The 19,847-nt window shown below is 42.0% G+C and overlaps 1 protein-coding gene across 1 annotated transcript in view; it reads right to left on the reverse strand.

The window, feature by feature from the left end:
- Window positions 1-4,695, reverse strand: part of stc2a (stanniocalcin 2a) — a 24,343-nt gene extending 19,648 nt beyond the window's left edge. Inside the window, exons 1-2 of the mRNA XM_034181560.1 lie at window positions 4,329-4,695; window positions 2,221-2,363 (exon numbers count right to left, since the gene is read on the reverse strand). Of these exons, the coding sequence (XP_034037451.1) occupies window positions 2,221-2,363; window positions 4,329-4,467 (282 nt within the window). The 5' untranslated portion in view covers window positions 4,468-4,695. The remainder of the gene's footprint in view (window positions 1-2,220; window positions 2,364-4,328) is intronic.
- Window positions 4,696-19,847: the final 15,152 nt, after the last annotated feature.

Consider the following 19,847-nt stretch of genomic DNA (forward strand, 5'->3'; position numbering starts at 1 on the left):
ATAGATAGATAGATATATATATAGATAGATAGATAGATAGATAGATAGATAGATAGATAGATAGATAGATAGATAGATAGATAGATGTATGACATTTCTGTGAGGGCTGTGACAGGAAAAGGGGCTTGTTGACTTGAAGTGATTTCCCATTCCAGGCAACGGTAATGTATCTAGATACATGGGCTATGACGTGACTCTGGGAAGATACGTTTTATTATCACATATTACAACTAAAATCTGCCCTATACTCATAAACCAGCCCTAATGAGATACAAGAAAAAAACAGGGCTGATAAATTGTACACTTGTGCTATCAATTTTACTGCCTTGGCAACTGTGGCAATAAAATCAGGGCGATACAAGAAAGACACTGAAAATACCAGGCTTTGTATCACCCCACTTTTCATCCAATCAGGAGCCCCCATTTCTCGGCTTCACCAATGACACACCCCCATCCAATCGGGAGCCCCCATTGACACACCCCCATTTTGTGTTACCCTGGTGACAAGTGCAGGATCTTGATACAGGATCCAGATCATTTAATTCAACCAAGATGTCTGATCAAGGTGAGAGAGTTTTAGCCTCCCTAGCAGGGACAATTCTACAACTTGAGTCTCATACTGTAGTTGTGAGACACCAGAGAAGAGGACACTCATGACTTTATAGAGAGACATAAGAACATTCCATAATTTACATATCTACATGATTTACCTGCGTTATTCGTTCTACATGATTCATGTGCATGATCATTCTTTAACTATTTTGATTATATAGATCAGACCTACTGTATTATATTATACTGTTAGCACGTGTTGTGTGAAAGTGGTTGGTGTTGGTTGGACTCAGGATGATACAGATACATCGGGGCATGATACAGAGCGTGATACATAAACAGACATGTAACAAGGTGTGTGTATATATATATATATATATATATATATATATATATATATAATTCGGCAGCATGGTGGCTTAGTGGTTAGCACTGTTGCCTCACAGTGAGAAGGTCATGGGTTCAATTCCCACCTGTGGCCTTTCTGTACGGAGTTTGCATGTTCTCCCCGTGTTTGTGTGGGTTTCCTCTGGGTGCTCCGGTTTCCTCCCACATCCAAAGACATGCACGTTAGGTGGATTGGAATCTTTAAATTGTCTGTAGGTGTGCGAGTGCATGTGAATGTGTTTGTTTTTCTGTTTGTGGCCCTGCGACAGATTGGCATCCTGTTCTGGGTGTACCCCGCCTCACGCTCTATGACTGCTGGGATAGGCTCCAGCCCCCCACGACCCTTAAATGGACTAAGCGGTTGAAGATGAGTGTGTGTGTATATAAAATTCTGCCTGAAAACAGAGTGGGCAGGTGCACACATGCAAGGACAATATTACGCCGGTCGGAATGGCCACCCCGCAGTATAATTAAATAAAAAGTCTGATTTCATCACAATTAACTCACCCGTTTAGCGCCCGATAGTTCAATCTGCCTTGTGTGCAACTCTCATACTGCAAACTCTCATACAGAATGCTACTGACTTAAAAAAAAAAAGAAAAATGTGTGCATGTGTAATGCACACATTGTGCACACAATGTGTAATAATTAATATTTTTTAAAAATCCCCCATGCAAAACAAAAGTTATTGTAGGTAATCCGATACATTTACAGAACTCAGGAAAGACCAGCGTGCGCTGATTACATCGTCACAGGTGAGACGAGGAAGCGACGACAACAACATTGAAAAAACAGATTGTTTTTTGCTTTTTATGATGTGTTGGGGGTCACAAAATTTATTTAATTTGGCATGAGCGTTTAAGCAACTTTATATTAAAAGGAAGAGGGTGGATGCTTGGATTGGGGGGGGGGGGCTCCAACAGGCAGATTTCAATTTCAATTTATTTTCATTTATATTGCGCCAAATCACAACAAAGTTGCCTCAGGGCGCTTCACACAAGGTCTAACCTTACCAACCCCTAGAGCAAGTGCACAGGCAACAGTGATAAGGAAAAACTCCCTCTGATAATTCAGGAAGAAACCTCAAGCAGACCAGACTCAAAGTTGTGACCTTCTGCTTGAGCAGTACGGGCAGTACGATAATACGATACGGTATATAATATAAAATGACACCGGAAAACAGATCTATTCAGGATTTTGACCTGTGTAGAGTGCTGAAAGGAATGCAGCCAAAAAGTTATGCTGTTTATTGCATTTGTTACACACAGACCACTTTAGTACCTGAGAGTCAAATTTGCCAGCGTTGTGCAGGAACGTCATGCAGATTTCCTGTAGGCCTCGTATTTCGCAGGAGTTATTCTCAAAGCACTCAAACACACCACAGCCCACATCTCCTGCACTCACCAGGCAGTGCTGGATCTCAGCTGGAAGAGGAGGGGGGGGGAGAAAGACAGGTTAGGGGAGGGACCTTATCTGTTCACAGCAGCAGATCCTTTCAGGCGTGTTGGCAGCAGAGGCTGCTCGGAGGCACATCTCCACTTTATAGCCGATTGTCGCAAGGCAGAAGCGACATGAACGAGCTCCACAGACACCAGTAGCTTTTTGTGTGTTTGCGACCCTGAGTGAATTACAGTGGCTCGCTGCCTGAGAGAGGAAGGGAAAGCGGGGTTGCAAGGCAATGGGTGTGTGCGTGTGTGTGCGTGTGTGTGTGTGGGGTGGGGTGTGTTGAACTCTAATTTCTCCACATTCCTGCAGAACAAACACTTGGGTTCCAGAGATATTACTGTGTCATTCTGCACCAGAATCCATCTGCACTGCTTAAAGCACCAAGATAGGATGGTGCATTGCAGATGTGGCCTTGACTGCTTGTGAAAGAAAAGCAAAAGATTTAAAGTGCATCAACAAGTCTCTCTTGTGACATACAGTCAACATGAGGCTGCAGCATGCATGTGTCCAGGCAATAAATCAAGCACAATGCTGTGTGAACGCATAATGGAACACAACTGGATTTTCTTTCTCTCTCTCTTTTTTTTGTCTTCTTTCAAGACAGGAATAAAACAAATGATTGTGGACAGGGGTTACCACAAGAGACAGAAGATCTCTCATTTAACCCATAATTGCTGTCTTTAGAGTATGCCATATAAGCCTTTTGACTGCAAGCATTGAATCCGTCACAGCACAGCGTGGACACTCGATGTGACACACAGCAGGGATTGTATTATTTTTAAAAGTTAAAAAATTACATTTTCATTTTGCCTATGAAAATACCAGCTGTGGGTGCAAGTAAGACCTAATTACACAAGTGATTTGACTTGGAGCTGGCAAATGATGGGCGTGAGAACGCCCACCATAAGTCCCCCTCTTCATGCGTAAAAACGGAGCGCGCGCGCGCGAGAGAGAGAGAGAGAGAGAGAGAGAGAGAGAGAGAGAGAGCCGTTATGACTGTCTTCACCACAGCAAATAAGGGATTAAATCAGACTTGTTTAAGAAATAGCAACTGCCAACAAAGAGCTTTTGGGTTTTTTCCCCTCTCTTATTTATTTTCTTCAGAGGGACGAGCGACTGCTGCGGGGTTTGCAGGCGCTGAGTTGAACTTTAGTGCGCAGGAAAAGTGAGCCGCTGTAGCAGTGCTTGTTTTGGCATCACGGGAATGTGCTTGGATCGTACGAGCTCGGCCGCAGCGTGCATTGAATTACACGGCGGTGTTAGCAGGGTTTCTTCTGCGAAGCCCCGCACCGGAGTTTGCGCCTATTTCTCTCTGTGTCTGTTGCTCTAGTGATAACAAATATGCGCTAATGCTTTGGTACAGGTTCACACACTGGATCGCGCGATATTGGCACTGCAGCCAAATCAAAAGCACAAGTTTTACGCACGATGCAGTTCTAAATAAAGCACACTTTTCTGTCTCTTTGCGCTACAATCTTGGAACTCCAGATAACTTGTGACCAAACTGCTCCACTAACCTCTTTCAACACGCCCCCCCCCCCCGCGCCTTAAAAAAGAAAGAAAAAAAAAATATGTGAGAACACAACCACAACAGATGCAAACCCCCTTTTTCCTCCCACACAAATCGCTGACATTTTTACGCATTACGCGCACCATTCGTGCACACCAGCACGTATGCACACACCTATGCGCTGGTATACATTACCTATTACCTTGTACTGTTCTATTAATAGTTTACTAACATATTGGATTTCTGTCTGAGCGTATTTACAAGGTATCGCCTTTCCCAGTAATCGAAAATGACACCTCGTGCGCCGCGCAGTTTTAAGTTTAAAAACAGAGGATTTTACCCAAACAGCCCCGCAGGCACAGAAACACGTGTCCCGATAAACACCACGTTGATGTGTGTGACCAGTGTGCGCCATCGATCTCTACGTTATTACCTGTGTTCTGCAGGGAGAGGCGTCCTTTCTGGCTCGCGGGTTTCTCTGGGGGGATGTCATGAATATCAGAATTATCCGATCCCACTGCTTGTTCCAACACTGACAAAACCAGCAGCGCCACGGCCAGTTTAACCAGCATTGCGTCCCCGAAGGTGCGCTCGGTTTCCCAGCAGAGATCCGGCAGCGTGCGTGAGGGTTTCTCCTTCGATCACTGACCAGCTGCAGCTCGTTGGTGTTCTTAAAGCGCAGCTGTAGGACTGAATGCATGAGCTGGAAGGGATGCTGCCTATATTTCTCGGAACCCGCCGGGTGTCAATTTGGATGAAGGAGTTAAGCAGGTGTTGTCGGTCACGGCTTCACAACCAATCAGAGATACGGACATCCACGTCCAAGGTTTTAGGGGAGTGGCCAGTGAAACCCGCGTTTTTTCTCTTTTTTTTTTTTTTTTTGATGGGGGGATGGAGGGTTAATCATTAAACTGATTTTATGGAGCATCTGGACAGCTCCAGTATGATCAAGCAGTGCTTCAAAAATGCATATGCTATAATGCCCGAACTTTCAAATATTCCAGCAAAAATGGCATATCTTGATACCATTTTTTAATTCAAGCGCATGTTCTGTTAGTTGCAAGAGAAAATTTCAGTTTTTTTCCATAAACCTCCAACATTTTGAACTTTAAACGAATTTTAAACTGCATACAATTTATGCACTGGGTGTGGAACTACATGAGGTAGGACTACCAGGGGCAGATCTAGCCTCAAGTGGGGCGGGGGCAGGGGGGGTGGAGTATGTGACTTACAGGGTCTGAGCACATGCGCACCCTGGAAAATTAAAAAATAAAATCTGTCACCTTTTTCCTGCATTCTAAGGCAGTCTTGGAAGCTAAATGCTGACTCCCCCATCTGCTACTGACTAGTAGTACTGGCAGTACTCTGCTGTCTGTGCTGTAGTTCCAGAATATGTCAAAAACATTTACAGAAAGTGTCTGAAATTCAGAAATGTATTTATTTATTTTTTTATGTTTGGTATAGTTATGTTGTCAGTATTGATAGTAACACCAATTTTCTCTGTGCAGAGCTGGAGTTACATCAGGAAGGGCGTGTACTGTAAAATTTGTGCCGAATGCCAATGCAATTCATTGCTGGATCCACATGGTGACCCTGAACAACTGGGGGCAGGCAAAACACAAACAATATCATTGATAGTAACAGTACTGCATGATGCAGATAATGTAAATCTTCTATATATCAAATCATTTTCAGTGAATAAGCCCTCAGCATCACATCGGTCACCATCCTCAAAAGATAAGACCCTTCATGCTTTCCTTAGGTTTTGTCTTTTCCAAAGATTTAGTTCCAAACGGCTTTCTCCCGTCTTCTTCCTGACACACGCGTCCTTCTGATGGGAGGCAGCAGCAGAGTGGAAACAAGAGTTCTTGTTGATGCTCAGCTTTGTGAAGTGTGTTGTGGTGGCTGAAGTGACAGTTACACCATCAACCCCAAACTATTCCATTGTTCATTGGACGAGAGGCTGCAATCACAGAAGCAGTCTCAACAATTTCTAGCAGTTTCTGACTTTTAAACTCTGATGAGAGTGAAATGATGGTTCTTGGTACAGTGAGCCATCGGCATCAATTTGACCAGCTTAGTCTAGGCTCGCGTGTCATACATCACACTGACAAAGTGAGGAACCTTGGTGTAATTGTGATCCTACATTGTCCTTTGACCTCCACATTAGAGATATTACTAGGACTGCTTTCTTCCACCTGCGAAATATAGCGAAGATTCGTCCCATCCTGTCTATGGCTGATGATGAGACCCTGATCCATGCATTTGTTTCTTCTAGATTGGACTACTGCAATGTTCTATTTTCTGGTTAACCACAGTCCAGCATTAGGGGTCTCCAATTGGTTCAAAATGCAGCAGCCAGACTTGACAGGAAGCGGAAAGTTTGACCACATTACACCCATTTTGGCATCTCTTCACTGGCTTCCAGTCCCAGTGAGATCAGATTTTAAGGTTCTGCTACTAACCTATAAAATTGCTCACGGACTGGCACCTCCCTAACTAGCTGACTTACTTAAACCCTATGTACCGGTCCGGGCTCTGAGTTCTCAGGGTGCAGGACTACTTTGTGCGAACATCTCCCTGCGTCAATAAAACAATCAGATTCTGTAAAGACTTTCAAGTCCAGACTTAAGACGCATTTATTTTCCCTTTCGTATGGCTTGCATACTGGCATAGTATGGTACTATGCTTTTTACCCTTTTAAATTCATTTTATTAGGAAATGGTGCTGGCCGCGGGTCTGGGTCTTTCAGTGAAGCTTAGTGGCTGGCGATCACCTTAGTATTTCTTTTGTTTTTCTTGTTGCTTAATGCTGACAAATTATACTGTATTTGTTGTCTTTCCAATGCCTAATTCTGTTTTTTCTCTCTGTTTGAGGTGCAGCTCCATCCAGACATGGGTGTGGTGTCTGTTTCTGAAACCCTCCTGTCCTGTGCACCGGCAACATTTCCTGTATATTTGTTTTGTAAATTGTTTTGTCAATTGTTGGTAGCATGGCCCAAGCAGAGGGTCACCCCTTTGAGTCTGGTCTGCTTGAGGTTTCTTCCTCAAATCATAATCGTTTCCTTATCACTTTCATCTGTGTGCTTGCTCTGGGGTTGGTAAGGTTAGACCTTACTTGTGTGAAGCGCCTTGAGACAACTTTGTTGAGATTTGGCGTTATATAAATGAAAATAAATTGAAATTGAATTGACAAGAGCAGTTTTTTGGTTCCCAGTGGAGAAGGGAAGATGAGACAAATGGGAGAGGCCGCGTCGGTAAGTGTTAGCCTACACACCTACCCAGAGTAGCTGTGTTCTCTCGCCTGCACAAACGCCTTGGCATGTTTGAGCTCCGGGTCATAAACAAACCGCAACACATGTCCGCTTTCCACTGCAATGTCACTTATTCTTTGCATTTTCACTTTGTTTGCATGCAATTTGCCCAAAAACTCAGAGAAAGTGCCATGTTTCTGATGGGGACATACAAGGGTTGTCCCCAGATGTTGGAAAGATTATGTCATATTTTACCCCTTTAGTGCCCGCCCTCAAATGAGAGTACGGTGCCCAGTTGGAATAATTGGGTATAGAAAATCAATAATAATAATAGTAAGTCCCTTCGGCTGCTCCCTTGTTTGCACTCGGGGTTGCCACAGCAAATCCAAGGTGGATCTGCATGTTGATTTGGCACAGGTTTTACGCCTGATGCCCCTCCTGACGCAACTCTACATTACATGGAGAAATGTGGCAGTGGTGGGATTTGAACCAAGAACCTTCTGAACTGAAACCAAGTGCATTAACCACTTGGCCACCACCCCTGCTAGAAAATCAATAATAATAATAATTACCTTTATTCATAAAGTTCTTTCACACCATAAATTTCAAAGTGTTTTCTGTCACAAGGCAAACTAAAGCAAAAATAAACAGCAAACACATCCAGATTAATAATAAACAGATCACAGGCAAAAAGCAAACAAAAGCAAATTTGATATTCAAATCAAATATGATGGCAGTACGTCTTAGCTTAAATGTATAGTGCCACTAAGCTTTTTCAGATTTAAGGCACAAAAAAATTTTCTTTGGCACACTATAATTTTATTTATTAGCCTTTAAATAGGGGATTCATAATATGACACTGCCCTGTGACAGACTGGCATCCTGTCCAGGGTGTACCCCCCTACTCCATGACTACTGGGATAGGCTCCAGATCCAAATCAGCCCCAAACTGCTCTGATGCCCACAAATACACAAGTAATGGTTAACTATGCAAGAAGGACGGCCAGAGGAAGATACAGACACCTTATTTTTGTCCTGCAAAATTCCATAGTTGTGCAACTCTGAAATGTATTTATTCTAATATATCATTAATTTCCAAGAAGTACTTTTTATTGGAGGAGTAGGCTGTGTTGGGGAAGGAGGAGGCGTGGCGGGGGGCGTGCATGTGTCTAGAAGCGTGGGGGGGGGGGGGGGGTATGCATTCACACACACACACACACACACACACACACACACACACACACACACACACACACACACACACACACACACACACACACACACACCCAGCCCCAGGGCTATATTTAGACAATCAATGAAATTTCCCCCAGGCAGGAACTGCCCTCCCTCTCTAGTCTAACCAAAATGGCACGCACTTATAACTCTAAATATAGATAATTATCATCTTCAGGCTGGAGCATCTCTCGTTTTAATTGAGGTTTTTAGCCAGCGGAATGAATTTTTGAGAAGCTACCACAGCTGAGAGGCGGGAGGTACTTTGTCCAGGCCGTAAACCTCAGCATTCCCTCATTATTCAAATGGTGCATGTGGTAAACTGACCCAGCATGAAAAGCTGGCTTGTTCTAGAATCTAGAGCCTCCAAATCACATCTAAAAGTGATTTCATGTGGATGCTGCAGCGTGGAGAAGACAACCCTTAAAGTGGACCATGTGCGCCACGAATGAAGCGGCAGTGTTCTGGGCTGTGGAGGCACAGACTCGCCGTAGAGACACTCTCAGTGTTCCCGCTTGTGCATGTGCCACAAGTGGAACCTCCGGCTCCATCCGCGACTGTTAAACACTACCCACGCTGTGAACACACCCTCGGTTTAGCCCAATCAGTGCGCCGAAGTGGACCACAGGCTCGTAAAAGCGTGCGTCCACCGCCGCCGACTCCTGCTGCATTCAAATCTGTAGGCGAAAAGCTGCCACAGACTTGTGGGACAAAAAAAGAAGACATGCATCTGGAATTAAATATGTAATACGTAAAGCTATAAATAGTATATTTTCATCAACAGTTTAATGCAGTAAAAAAGTACAGAAGAAGTTCTGTAAACAGAAGAGAGACATTTTAACATACAAACATAATATTTGACATTTCTGACATGAAGCACAAAAAGGAAGTAATCCCAATCCCAAACATCCAAGATTATCCCTTAAATTTCACAAATGATCAAAAACGATCCATGTGATTTTTCAATTCAATAAGATTAATATGACAAAAGGAAAGTTGTCATGAATGAGCTGAATTAATTTGAACAATAAAAGCCTTCGGTCAAAAAATGCACAGAGGAAGTTTGCAGTGTTTTGACAAATTAATTAAAACAAATATATGATATTTCAAAGTGCTCATTTTGCAGTGGAATGGTACTGCTCTGTGCAGCAACCACATCACCACGGAACCACCTTGGGTCCTGGATGCAGGGGCGTCGGACTGGGGGGGTAAAGGGTACTATGTACCCAGGGCCCAGAGCATGGGGGAGCCCACAAAAAACTGGCATTAAATACATTTTTGTGTTGCATGTTATTAATGTCCATACAATTCATGTTGTAAAAGAATATAATTAGGATGAATGTATAAAAGTTGCAAAACATAATTCTGCTCTAACAATAATATTGAAAGATCTCTGAGGGTCCTTCCACCCCTGCACAGTTGTACAATGGTTTAGTCCAGACGCACAGGCCGCACCCCCCCCCCCCCACACACACACACCTCAAACGGGATCTCACAGAAGAGGAGGTGTTTAGTAGTGCTGAAACAACTAATTGATTTAATCGATTATTAAAATAGTTGTCAACTAATTTAGTCATCAATTAGTTGTTAAATAACTTTGTTTTACCGCAAATGTTTCGTTTCTTCCATATAAATCAACCGTTTCTGCAGCGCGGCTTTGCTTTGAACCTTGAACCAATCGAAGCAGTGATTCGCAGATCGAAGCCGTGCTTCGATCTTGTGCTTTGTTTTATTTCGCTTAATCTTAATTTTTCCCCACTAAAACCCCAAAGAGCACATGTCTGTGAGTAACATTTACCTTTTTATGTTAATATGACCTGTTATGGTCTTCTGAAACAGTTGATAGATGTATTTTATAACTTAAAAACGGACCGATGCTAACGCATTAGCATGTCTATGGCGTTTTCAGTGCTGAAGTTAGCATTAAGCTGTTGCAGCTGTCAGCACATTTATTTTCTGTATAATAATTCATGGCTCAGCATTTGTTGTTGTAAAAGAGTCAAATGTATTACAAATTGTAATATTTTATTCATTTATTTTATTTATATATCAATAATAGAAACAACAACAACAATACTAATAATAACTAATAATCAATCAATCAATCAATTTTTTTATATAGCGCCAAATCACAACAAACAGTTGCCCCAAGGCGCTTTATATTGTAAGGCAAGGCCATACAATAATTATGTAAAACCCCAACGGTCAAAACGACCCCCTGTGAGCAAGCACTTGGCTACAGTGGGAAGGAAAAAACTCCCTTTTAACAGGAAGAAACCTCCAGCAGAACCAGGCTCAGGGAGGGGCAGTCTTCTGCTGGGACTGGTTGGGGCTGAGGGAGAGAACCAGGAAAAAGACATGCTGTGGAGGGAGCAGAGATCGATCACTAATGATTAAATGCAGAGTGGTGCATACAGAGCAAAAAGAGAAAGAAACAGTGCATCATGGGAACCCCCCAGCAGTCTACGTCTATAGCAGCATAACTAAGGGATGGTTCAGGGTCACCTGATCCAGCCCTAACTATAAGCTTTAGCAAAAAGGAAAGTTTTAAGCCTAATCTTAAAAGTAGAGAGGGTGTCTGTCTCCCTGATCTGAATTGGGAGCTGGTTCCACAGGAGAGGAGCCTGAAAGCTGAAGGCTCTGCCTCCCATTCTACTCTTACAACCCTAGGAACTACAAGTAAGCCTGCAGTCTGAGAGCGAAGCGCTCTATTGGGGTGATATGGTACTACGAGGTCCCTAAGATAAGATGGGACCTGATTATTCAAAACCTTATAAGTAAGAAGAAGAATTTTAAATTCTATTCTAGAATTAACAGGAAGCCAATGAAGAGAGGCCAATATGGGTGAGATATGCTCTCTCCTTCTAGTCCCCGTCAGTACTCTAGCTGCAGCATTTTGAATTAACTGAAGGCTTTTCAGGGAACTTTTAGGACAACCTGATAATAATGAATTACAATAGTCCAGCCTAGAGGAAATAAATGCATGAATTAGTTTTTCAGCATCACTCTGAGACAAGACCTTTCTGATTTTAGAGATATTGCGTAAATGCAAAAAAGCAGTCCTACATATTTGTTTAATATGCGCTTTGAATGACATATCCTGATCAAAAATGACTCCAAGATTTCTCACAGTATTACTAGAGGTCAGGGTAATGCCATCCAGAGTAAGGATCTGGTTAGACACCATGTTTCTAAGATTTGCGGGGCCAAGTACAATAACTTCAGTTTTATCTGAGTTTAAAAGCAGGAAATTAGAGGTCATCCATGTCTTTATGTCTGTAAGACAATCCTGCAGTTTAGCTAATTGGTGTGTGTCCTCTGGCTTCATGGATAGATAAAGCTGGGTATCATCTGCGTAACAATGAAAATTTAAGCAATACCGTTTAATAATAGTGCCTAAGGGAAGCATGTATAAAGTGAATAAAATTGGTCCTAGCACAGAACCTTGTGGAACTCCATAATTAACTTTAGTCTGTGAAGAAGATTCCCCATTTACATCAACAAATTGTAATCTATTAGACAATTATGATTCAAACCACCGCAGCGCAGTGCCTTTAATACCTATGGCATGCTCTAATCTCTGTAATAAATTTTATGGTCAACAGTATCAAAAGCAGCACTGAGGTCTAACAGAACAAGCACAGAGATGAGTCCACTGTCCGAGGCCATAAGAAGATCATTTGTAACCTTCACTAATGCTGTTTCTGTACTATGATGAATTCTAAAACCTGACTGAAACTCTTCAAATAGACCATTCCTCTGCAGATGATCAGTTAGCTGTTTTACAACTACCCTTTCAAGAATTTTTGAGAGAAAAGGAAGGTTGGAGATTGGCCTATAATTAGCTAAGATAGCTGGGTCAAGTGATGGCTTTTTAAGTAATGGTTTAATTACTGCCACCTTAAAAGCCTGTGGTACATAGCCAACTAACAAAGATAGATTGATCAATTTAAGATCGAAGCATTAAATAATGGTAGGGCTTCCTTGAGCAGCCTGGTAGGAATGGGGTCTAATAAACATGTTGATGGTTTGGATGAAGTAACTAATGAAAATAACTCAGACAGAACAATCGGAGAGAAAGAGTCTAACCAAATACCGGCATCACTGAAAGCAGCCAAAGATAACGATACGTCTTTGGGATGGTTATGAGTAATTTTTTCTCTAATAGTTAAAATTTTGTTAGCAAAGAAAGTCATGAAGTCATTACTAGTTAAAGTTAATGGAATACTCAGCTCAATAGAGCTCTGACTCTTTGTCAGCCTGGCTACAGTGCTGAAAAGAAACCTGGGGTTGTTCTTATTTTCTTCAATTAGTGATGAGTAGAAAGATGTCCTAGCTTTACGGAGGGCTTTTTTATAGAGCAACAGACTCTTTTTCCAGGCTAAGTGAAGATCTTCTAAATTAGTGAGACGCCATTTCCTCTCCAACTTACGGGTTATCTGCTTTAAGCTACGAGTTTGTGAGTTATACCACGGAGTCAGACACTTCTGATTTAAAGCTCTCTTTTTCAGAGGAGCTACAGCATCCAAAGTTGTCTTCAATGAGGATGTAAAACTATTGACGAGATACTCTATCTCCCTTACAGAGTTTAGGTAGCTACTCTGCACTGTGTTGGTATATGGCATTAGAGAACATAAAGAAGGAATCATATCCTTAAACCTAGTTACAGCGCTTTCTGAAAGACTTCTAGTGTAATGAAACTTATTCCCCACTGCTGGGTAGTCCATCAGAGTAAATGTAAATGTTATTAAGAAAATGATCAGACAGAAGGGAGTTTTCAGGGAATACTGTTAAGTCTTCTATTTCCATACCATAAGTCAGAACAAGATCTAAGATATGATTAAAGTGGTGGGTGGACTCATTTACTTTTTGAGCAAAGCCAATAGAGTCTAATAATAGATTAAATGCAGTGTTGAGGCTGTCATTCTCAGCATCTGTGTGGATGTTAAAATCGCCCACTATAATTATCTTATCTGAGCTAAGCACTAAGTCAGACAAAAGGTCTGAAAATTCACAGAGAAACTCACAGTAACGACCAGGTGGACGATAGATAATAACAAATAAAACTGGTTTTTGGGACTTCCAATTTGGATGGACAAGACTAAGAGACAAGCTTTCAAATGAATTAAAGCTCTGTCTGGGTTTTTGATTAATTAATAAGCTGGAATGGAAGATTGCTGCTAATCCTCCGCCCCGGCCCGTGCTACGAGCGTTCTGACAGTTAGTGTGACTCGGGGGTGTTGACTCATTTAAACTAACATATTCATCCTGCTGTAACCAAGTTTCTGTAAGGCAGAATAAATCAATATGTTGATCAATTATTATATCATTTACTAACAGGGACTTAGAAGAGAGAGACCTAATGTTTAACAGACCACATTTAACTGTTTTAGTCTGTGGTGCAGTTGAAGGTGCTATATTATTTTTCTTTTTGAATTTTTATGCTTAAATAGATTTTTGCTGGTTATTGGTAGTCTGGGAGCAGGCACCGTCTCTACGGGGATGGGGTAATGAGGGGATGGCAGGCGGAGAGAAGCTGCAGAGAGGTGTGTAAGACTACAACTCTGCTTCCTGGTCCCAACCCTGGATAGTCACGGTTTGGAGGATTTAAGAAAATTGGCCAGATTTCTAGAAATGAGAGCTGCTCCATCCAAAGTGGGATGGATGCCGTCTCTCCTAACAAGACCAGGTTTTCCCCAGAAGCTTTGCCAATTATCTATGAAGCCCACCTCATTTTTTGGACACCACTCAGACAGCCAGCAATTCAAGGAGAACATGCGGCTAAACATGTCACTCCCGGTCCGATTGGGGAGGGGCCCAGAGAAAACTACAGAGTCTGACATTGTTTTTGCAAAGTTACACACCGATTTAATGTTAATTTTAGTGACCTCCGATTGGCGTAACCGGGTGTCATTACTGCCGACGTGAATTACAATCTTACCAAATTTACGCTTAGCCTTAGCCAGCAGTTTCAAATTTCCTTCAATGTTGCCTGCTCTGGCCCCCGGAAGACAATTGACTATGGTTGCTGGTGTCGCTAACTTCACATTTCTCAAAACAGAGTCGCCAATAACCAGAGTTTGATCCTCGGCCGGTGTGTCGTCGAGTGGGGAAAAACGGTTAGAAATGTGAACGGGTTGGCGGTGTACACGGGGCTTCTGTTTAGGGCTACGCTTCCTCCTCACAGTCACCCAGTCGGCCTGCTTTCCCGGCTGCTCGGGATCTGCCAGGGGGTAACTAACGGCGGCTAAGCTACCTTGGTCCGCACCGACTACAGGGGCCTGGCTAGCTGTAGAATTTTCCACGGTGCGGAGCCGAGTCTCCAATTCGCCCAGCCTGGCCTCCAAAGCTACGAATAAGCTACACTTATTACAAGTACCATTACTGCTAAAGGAGGCCGAGGAATAACTAAACATTTCACACCCAGAGCAGAAAAGTGCAGGAGAGACAGGAGAAGCCGCCATGCTAAATCGGCTAAGAGCTAGTAGCTACGCTAAGCTAGCGGATTCCTAAAAACACGCAAAGTGAATAATGTGTAAATAATTTAGAGGTGATTCAGCAGAAGGAGTGCTTTAGTTAAGGCACGTAAAGATTACACTGGGAAACAAATCGTAATCTAGATAACTAGATCAATCTAACTGCACAGATTAAACAGCTAACAGATACAGAAAAACACCGCTGTGCTCCGGAACAGGAAGTGATACAATACCGCAGTCAATAATGCCACAATAAAGTTTTAGAGAAACAGACAAAAAGAATCTGATAAAACAAAACAGAAAAGATTAAACCAACTAACAACGAACATACTAAATATAGAAATAACTGTTTCCTGTGAACACCTAGTGACTCTTAAACCTCCACTTCATCCCTGTTTTATTAAGTTTAATGACAATTTGTTTTGGTCAAACCACATCTAAGCTGTGTTTTTACACAAGAAAAAAAATAAAATGCAGTAAACTGCACATTTGTGTCTTTTTTCATGAAAATGTCTTATTCAATTTGGTTTGACCGAAACAAATTGTCATTAAATAAGACAGGGATGAAATGGAGGTGTAAGAGTCACTAGGTGTTTACAGGAAACATTTATTTATTTATTTATGTATGCATGTATTTATGTTTATTGTTAGTTGCTTTTATATTTTCTGTTGTGTTTCTATCAGATTCTTTTTGTCTCTTTCTCTAAAATTGTATATAATAATCATTAGATTATTAATATATAAACAAAAATAAATTTAAGAAATATTACAATTTGAAAACAAATGCACCCGAACGTAATGAGAGCTGCTTAATGCTAACTTTTAACATTGAAAATGCCATAGACATGCTAACGCGTTAGCGTCGCTCCCGTTTTTAAGTTATAAAATACATCTATCAACTGTTTCAGAAGACCATAACAGGTCGGTTTAACATAGAAAAGGTAAATAATACTCACAGATGTATGCTCTTTAGGGGTTTAGCGGGGGAAAATTAAGCGAAAGAAAGAAAGAATAAACGAAGCAATAGGTCTAAGTATTGCTTCAATCTGCGAACCACTGCTTCGATTGGTTTACGGTTCAAAGCAAAGCCACGCTGCAGAAAAGTTGATTACAGGCGCACATGACGTGAAATATATATATATAAACATTAAACTGAAGCCAAGAGTAACGAGGCTGTTAAAATGTAAGGAATAGAAAGTACAGATGCTTGTGTGAAAATGTAATGAGTAGAAGTCAGAAGTAGGCAGAAAAATAAGTAATGGAGTAAAGTATAGATACCTAAAAAGTGTACTTAAGTACAGTAACGAAGTATTTGTACTTCGTTACTTGACACCTCTGAAAATAACCATCTATCTGCTGCAGCCAGGTGAAACGTGGGTGTCCCCTTGGTCTTCTCCAGCTATTGGGGTCTTCAACACTCAGGTACCTGCGTTCTGGATCATGCACAGAGCAACAGCTGAAGCTCCCTCACAATGCAAGTGATGCTCCTCAACCAAGACTTTCTTGGTTATCACTCGCTTGATACAAAGTCATTTCAGCGGTACCCAAGGATTCTTTGAACATCCACTCATCACCTTGTAGATAACTGGTTAGTATCCAAGTCCCACAACCATACAGCAAGACAGGCAACACCAGGACCCTACAGACTTGAACCTTTGTTTGTATGCAAAGATATTGACATTACTAAACATCTCAGTCCAGTGACCTCATAACTCCACAAACTCTTTCCAGGTGAGTCTCGATCTCAAAGGTCAAAAACCCAATGGAAGATGGGATTTTTTTTTTTTTTCTTTTCTAAGTAGTGCGATATTCAGAGAACTTCAGTAAATACACCACTTCAGCTGCCCCCTTGTTTCGGTGTCACCACAGCAGATCCGAAGTGGATCCACATGTTGATTTGGCACAATTTTGGGTTTAAGCCGGATGCCCTTCCTGATGCAACTCCATATGACATGCAGAACGGAAAGGGGTGGGGTTTGAACCAAGAACCTTCTACACTGGAGAAAAGCGCACTTAATCGCTTAAATACACACTAGCATTCAGTTTAAAATTGAGTAAGTTCTTTTGGCTTCTCCTTTTTCACTTGTGGTCACCACAGCAGCAGAATATGCAGATGGATCTGCATATTCATGTGACACAAGTTTTAAGCCAGATACCCTTCCTGGCACAACTCTACTTTACATAGAGAATGGAACCAGGAACCTTCTGCTCTGCAAATGAGCACACTAACTGCTTCATCACCATCCTGCCCACAAGATTCTGACTTAAACCATACTAAAAGTACTTTTTAAAAACTATGCTCTTCATGGGAATATTATAATATATATATATAGCCATTTGGTCAGGACTGTGATCTGTACTGAGGTTGCAAAGAACTCCTCTTTGGATTGACAGTGCCAACGTCTCTTCCTCGGTTTCATAATATATACAACCCCAAATCAGAATAAGTAGGGAGGCCATGGAAAATGCAAATTTAAAAAACCCACAGTGATTCTGCCATTTACTTTGACTTCTATTTCATTGCAGACAGTATGAACTCAAGATGTTTCATGTTTTGTGTAGTCAGCCTCATTTCATTTGTTAATATACATAGATTCCTACATTTAAGGTCTGCAACAGATTACAAAACAGTTTGGGATAGGAGGCAATTTAGGACTAGTAATGAGGCAAAAAAAAAAATAATAATAATGTTATTTTAAATAGGTGATGTCATCAAGTAACTGTAATCATGATATGGTACAAATGCAGTATCCATGAAGCAGTATCCTATTTGTCATCAAATGCATGAAAAACATATTGAAATATTTACAAACAGTATTCCTTAATGAATTATCGGAAAGGATGCACATATTCTCCCTCCACATTTCATATCATTAAACGATTCAAGGAATCTGGAGGAATTTCAGTTTGTAAAGAGCAAGGATGCAAACCTAAGGGCCCCTTCACACATAACACAACTGAAGCCAACTAGTGCATCAAGGAGGAATTGCATGCTATTTGTGAAAAATTGGAGCCGCCTCAAACGCCTCGTACACCCGTTGCCACAACATCCGCGCACACAAGCAGCTGAAAGACAACGAATACCCTGCGCGTGCTTGTTCATCCCCTCCCCCCAGCAGGTGTCGGACAAATTCCAGGTGTCAGACACGAACATCTAACACCACACCTGCACACTTTGAAAAGGCGTGGCTATTAGCGCACCTGGTATGATAGCAGAGCAGAGGAGAGCAGAGTGAGAGCAGGCAATCTGGTGATTTGGCCTGTCTGTGAAAAGTGTCACGCAAAAGTGGCATCACCTAGCAACACACATGAATGTGACTGTGCTTACCCCCACCCACACAAACACACAAATGGTGTGTGGAGTGTGGAATGTGTCGTCGACCGCCCCCCTCCCTTCCCAAACACAAATGGCTTGTGGAGTGTGGATCACATGCACCATGAATCCAACATCAGCTGTGGCTGAAGGTCCTGGAGTCTGGTGCTGGACCAGCGCAGTGCACTGTGTCCTGCACCTCAGCTGGAGAACACGCAGCGTACGTGTGTGCGGACGTGCACGCTCTCATGAGGACCATCCAGCGTCTGAGCCTGCGGCACAGTGTGAAGCCACCTGGCCAGCTGATTTCACTTCCAAACGTAAATTGCAGTTTACATGACAGACAAAAGAGTGAAAATGAAATTAGACACAATAAGGGTGACGAAGGCGTGAAGTCATTCTTGTGTGATCACTTTGCTGTGGACACTAGCGCATGTCAGCTGACCGCCGACTGACTGATAGCTGGACGTGACCGCGCACGCAAGGTGTTACATTACAACACAGACAAAATAAGCCATAACAAACGCCGTTTTGTCAGTTATTACGGCGAAAATTAGACTTCCTCTTTGTTTACATCGTCTAATTTCTCCTTTTTTAAAATACGTTTACCTCCTTGTTGATTTTAGGCATTTTATGCGCCTATTATAGGACAGTGACGGTAGTTAGTGGTAAAGTTTCCATTTGTTAATCAGAGTTTTTGTAAATTGCAGGTTCGAATCCCGCAGGTGGCATGTATTTTTTATTTTTTGTTTCTCCACAGCAGCACGCAATGTGGTGCAACATGTTCCAGCTGGTTTTTATTTATTTATTTTGACATCAGCAGCATGCGAATATCTGGTTTATACAATGATGGTATAGTTGAGTTTTTTCTGTACATGGGACTGAACAATAAATTTACCTCTCAAAACTTTGGCAATGATGTCGGCTTCCATCCCACATGGCTGACTTTATTTTCCCAAATTTGTCTTCTGTTCAATCTGAAGGGAATCTGTATATCTTGAAGCCCTTGTTGTGTCTATTTGTGCATCGAAATGCACAACAACCTGCATTTTCAGCAAATAAAAAATAAAATAGCTGGATTTACATGCAGACAGATTAACAGCAAACACTATTTTGGAACCAAGATGGCGCCAGGAGTCACGTGACCGATTTTTTTCAACTGGTCATGTCACCACTCTCTCAATTAAGAAACACTAACCACCACCACCACCCCCCCCCCCCCCCCCCAAAAAAAATGGAGTCAGAAATTCCATGACACTTCAGGTCAAATACATTGGTAATCTCCCAACCACAAACAGATTAAACCTCCAAACAGTCGTTATCCACTTCGACGTGTTTCCTTTCACGTGTGAGTGGAATTGCTGTGTGGTTGTTGCTTTTGGTTCCATGTCATCAAGCGTGTTGTGTGTCTATGTTTATTTTGCAACATGTTGCTGGCTGTTACGTTGTCTGTTTCTTTGGTGACACTTTCCAGAAAGTAGAGAAGTGTGCTGTGACACTCATTTGCTTTGAAGGCTGTACTGTAAACATACAGAAAGAAACATGTTCTGCGTAGGGACCCCTGTGGCCCTGGCAAGTGACCAACCAGTGAGACCACAAGAGAGACGACTGGCTGCGGTCTATATTCATGTGTGTGTGTTGTGTGTGACTTCACCAAGAGGGACTCTTCTGTAAATG

This window comes from Thalassophryne amazonica, chromosome 11, assembly GCF_902500255.1.
Source record: "Thalassophryne amazonica chromosome 11, fThaAma1.1, whole genome shotgun sequence".
Lineage (NCBI taxonomy): Eukaryota > Metazoa > Chordata > Actinopteri > Batrachoidiformes > Batrachoididae > Thalassophryne > Thalassophryne amazonica.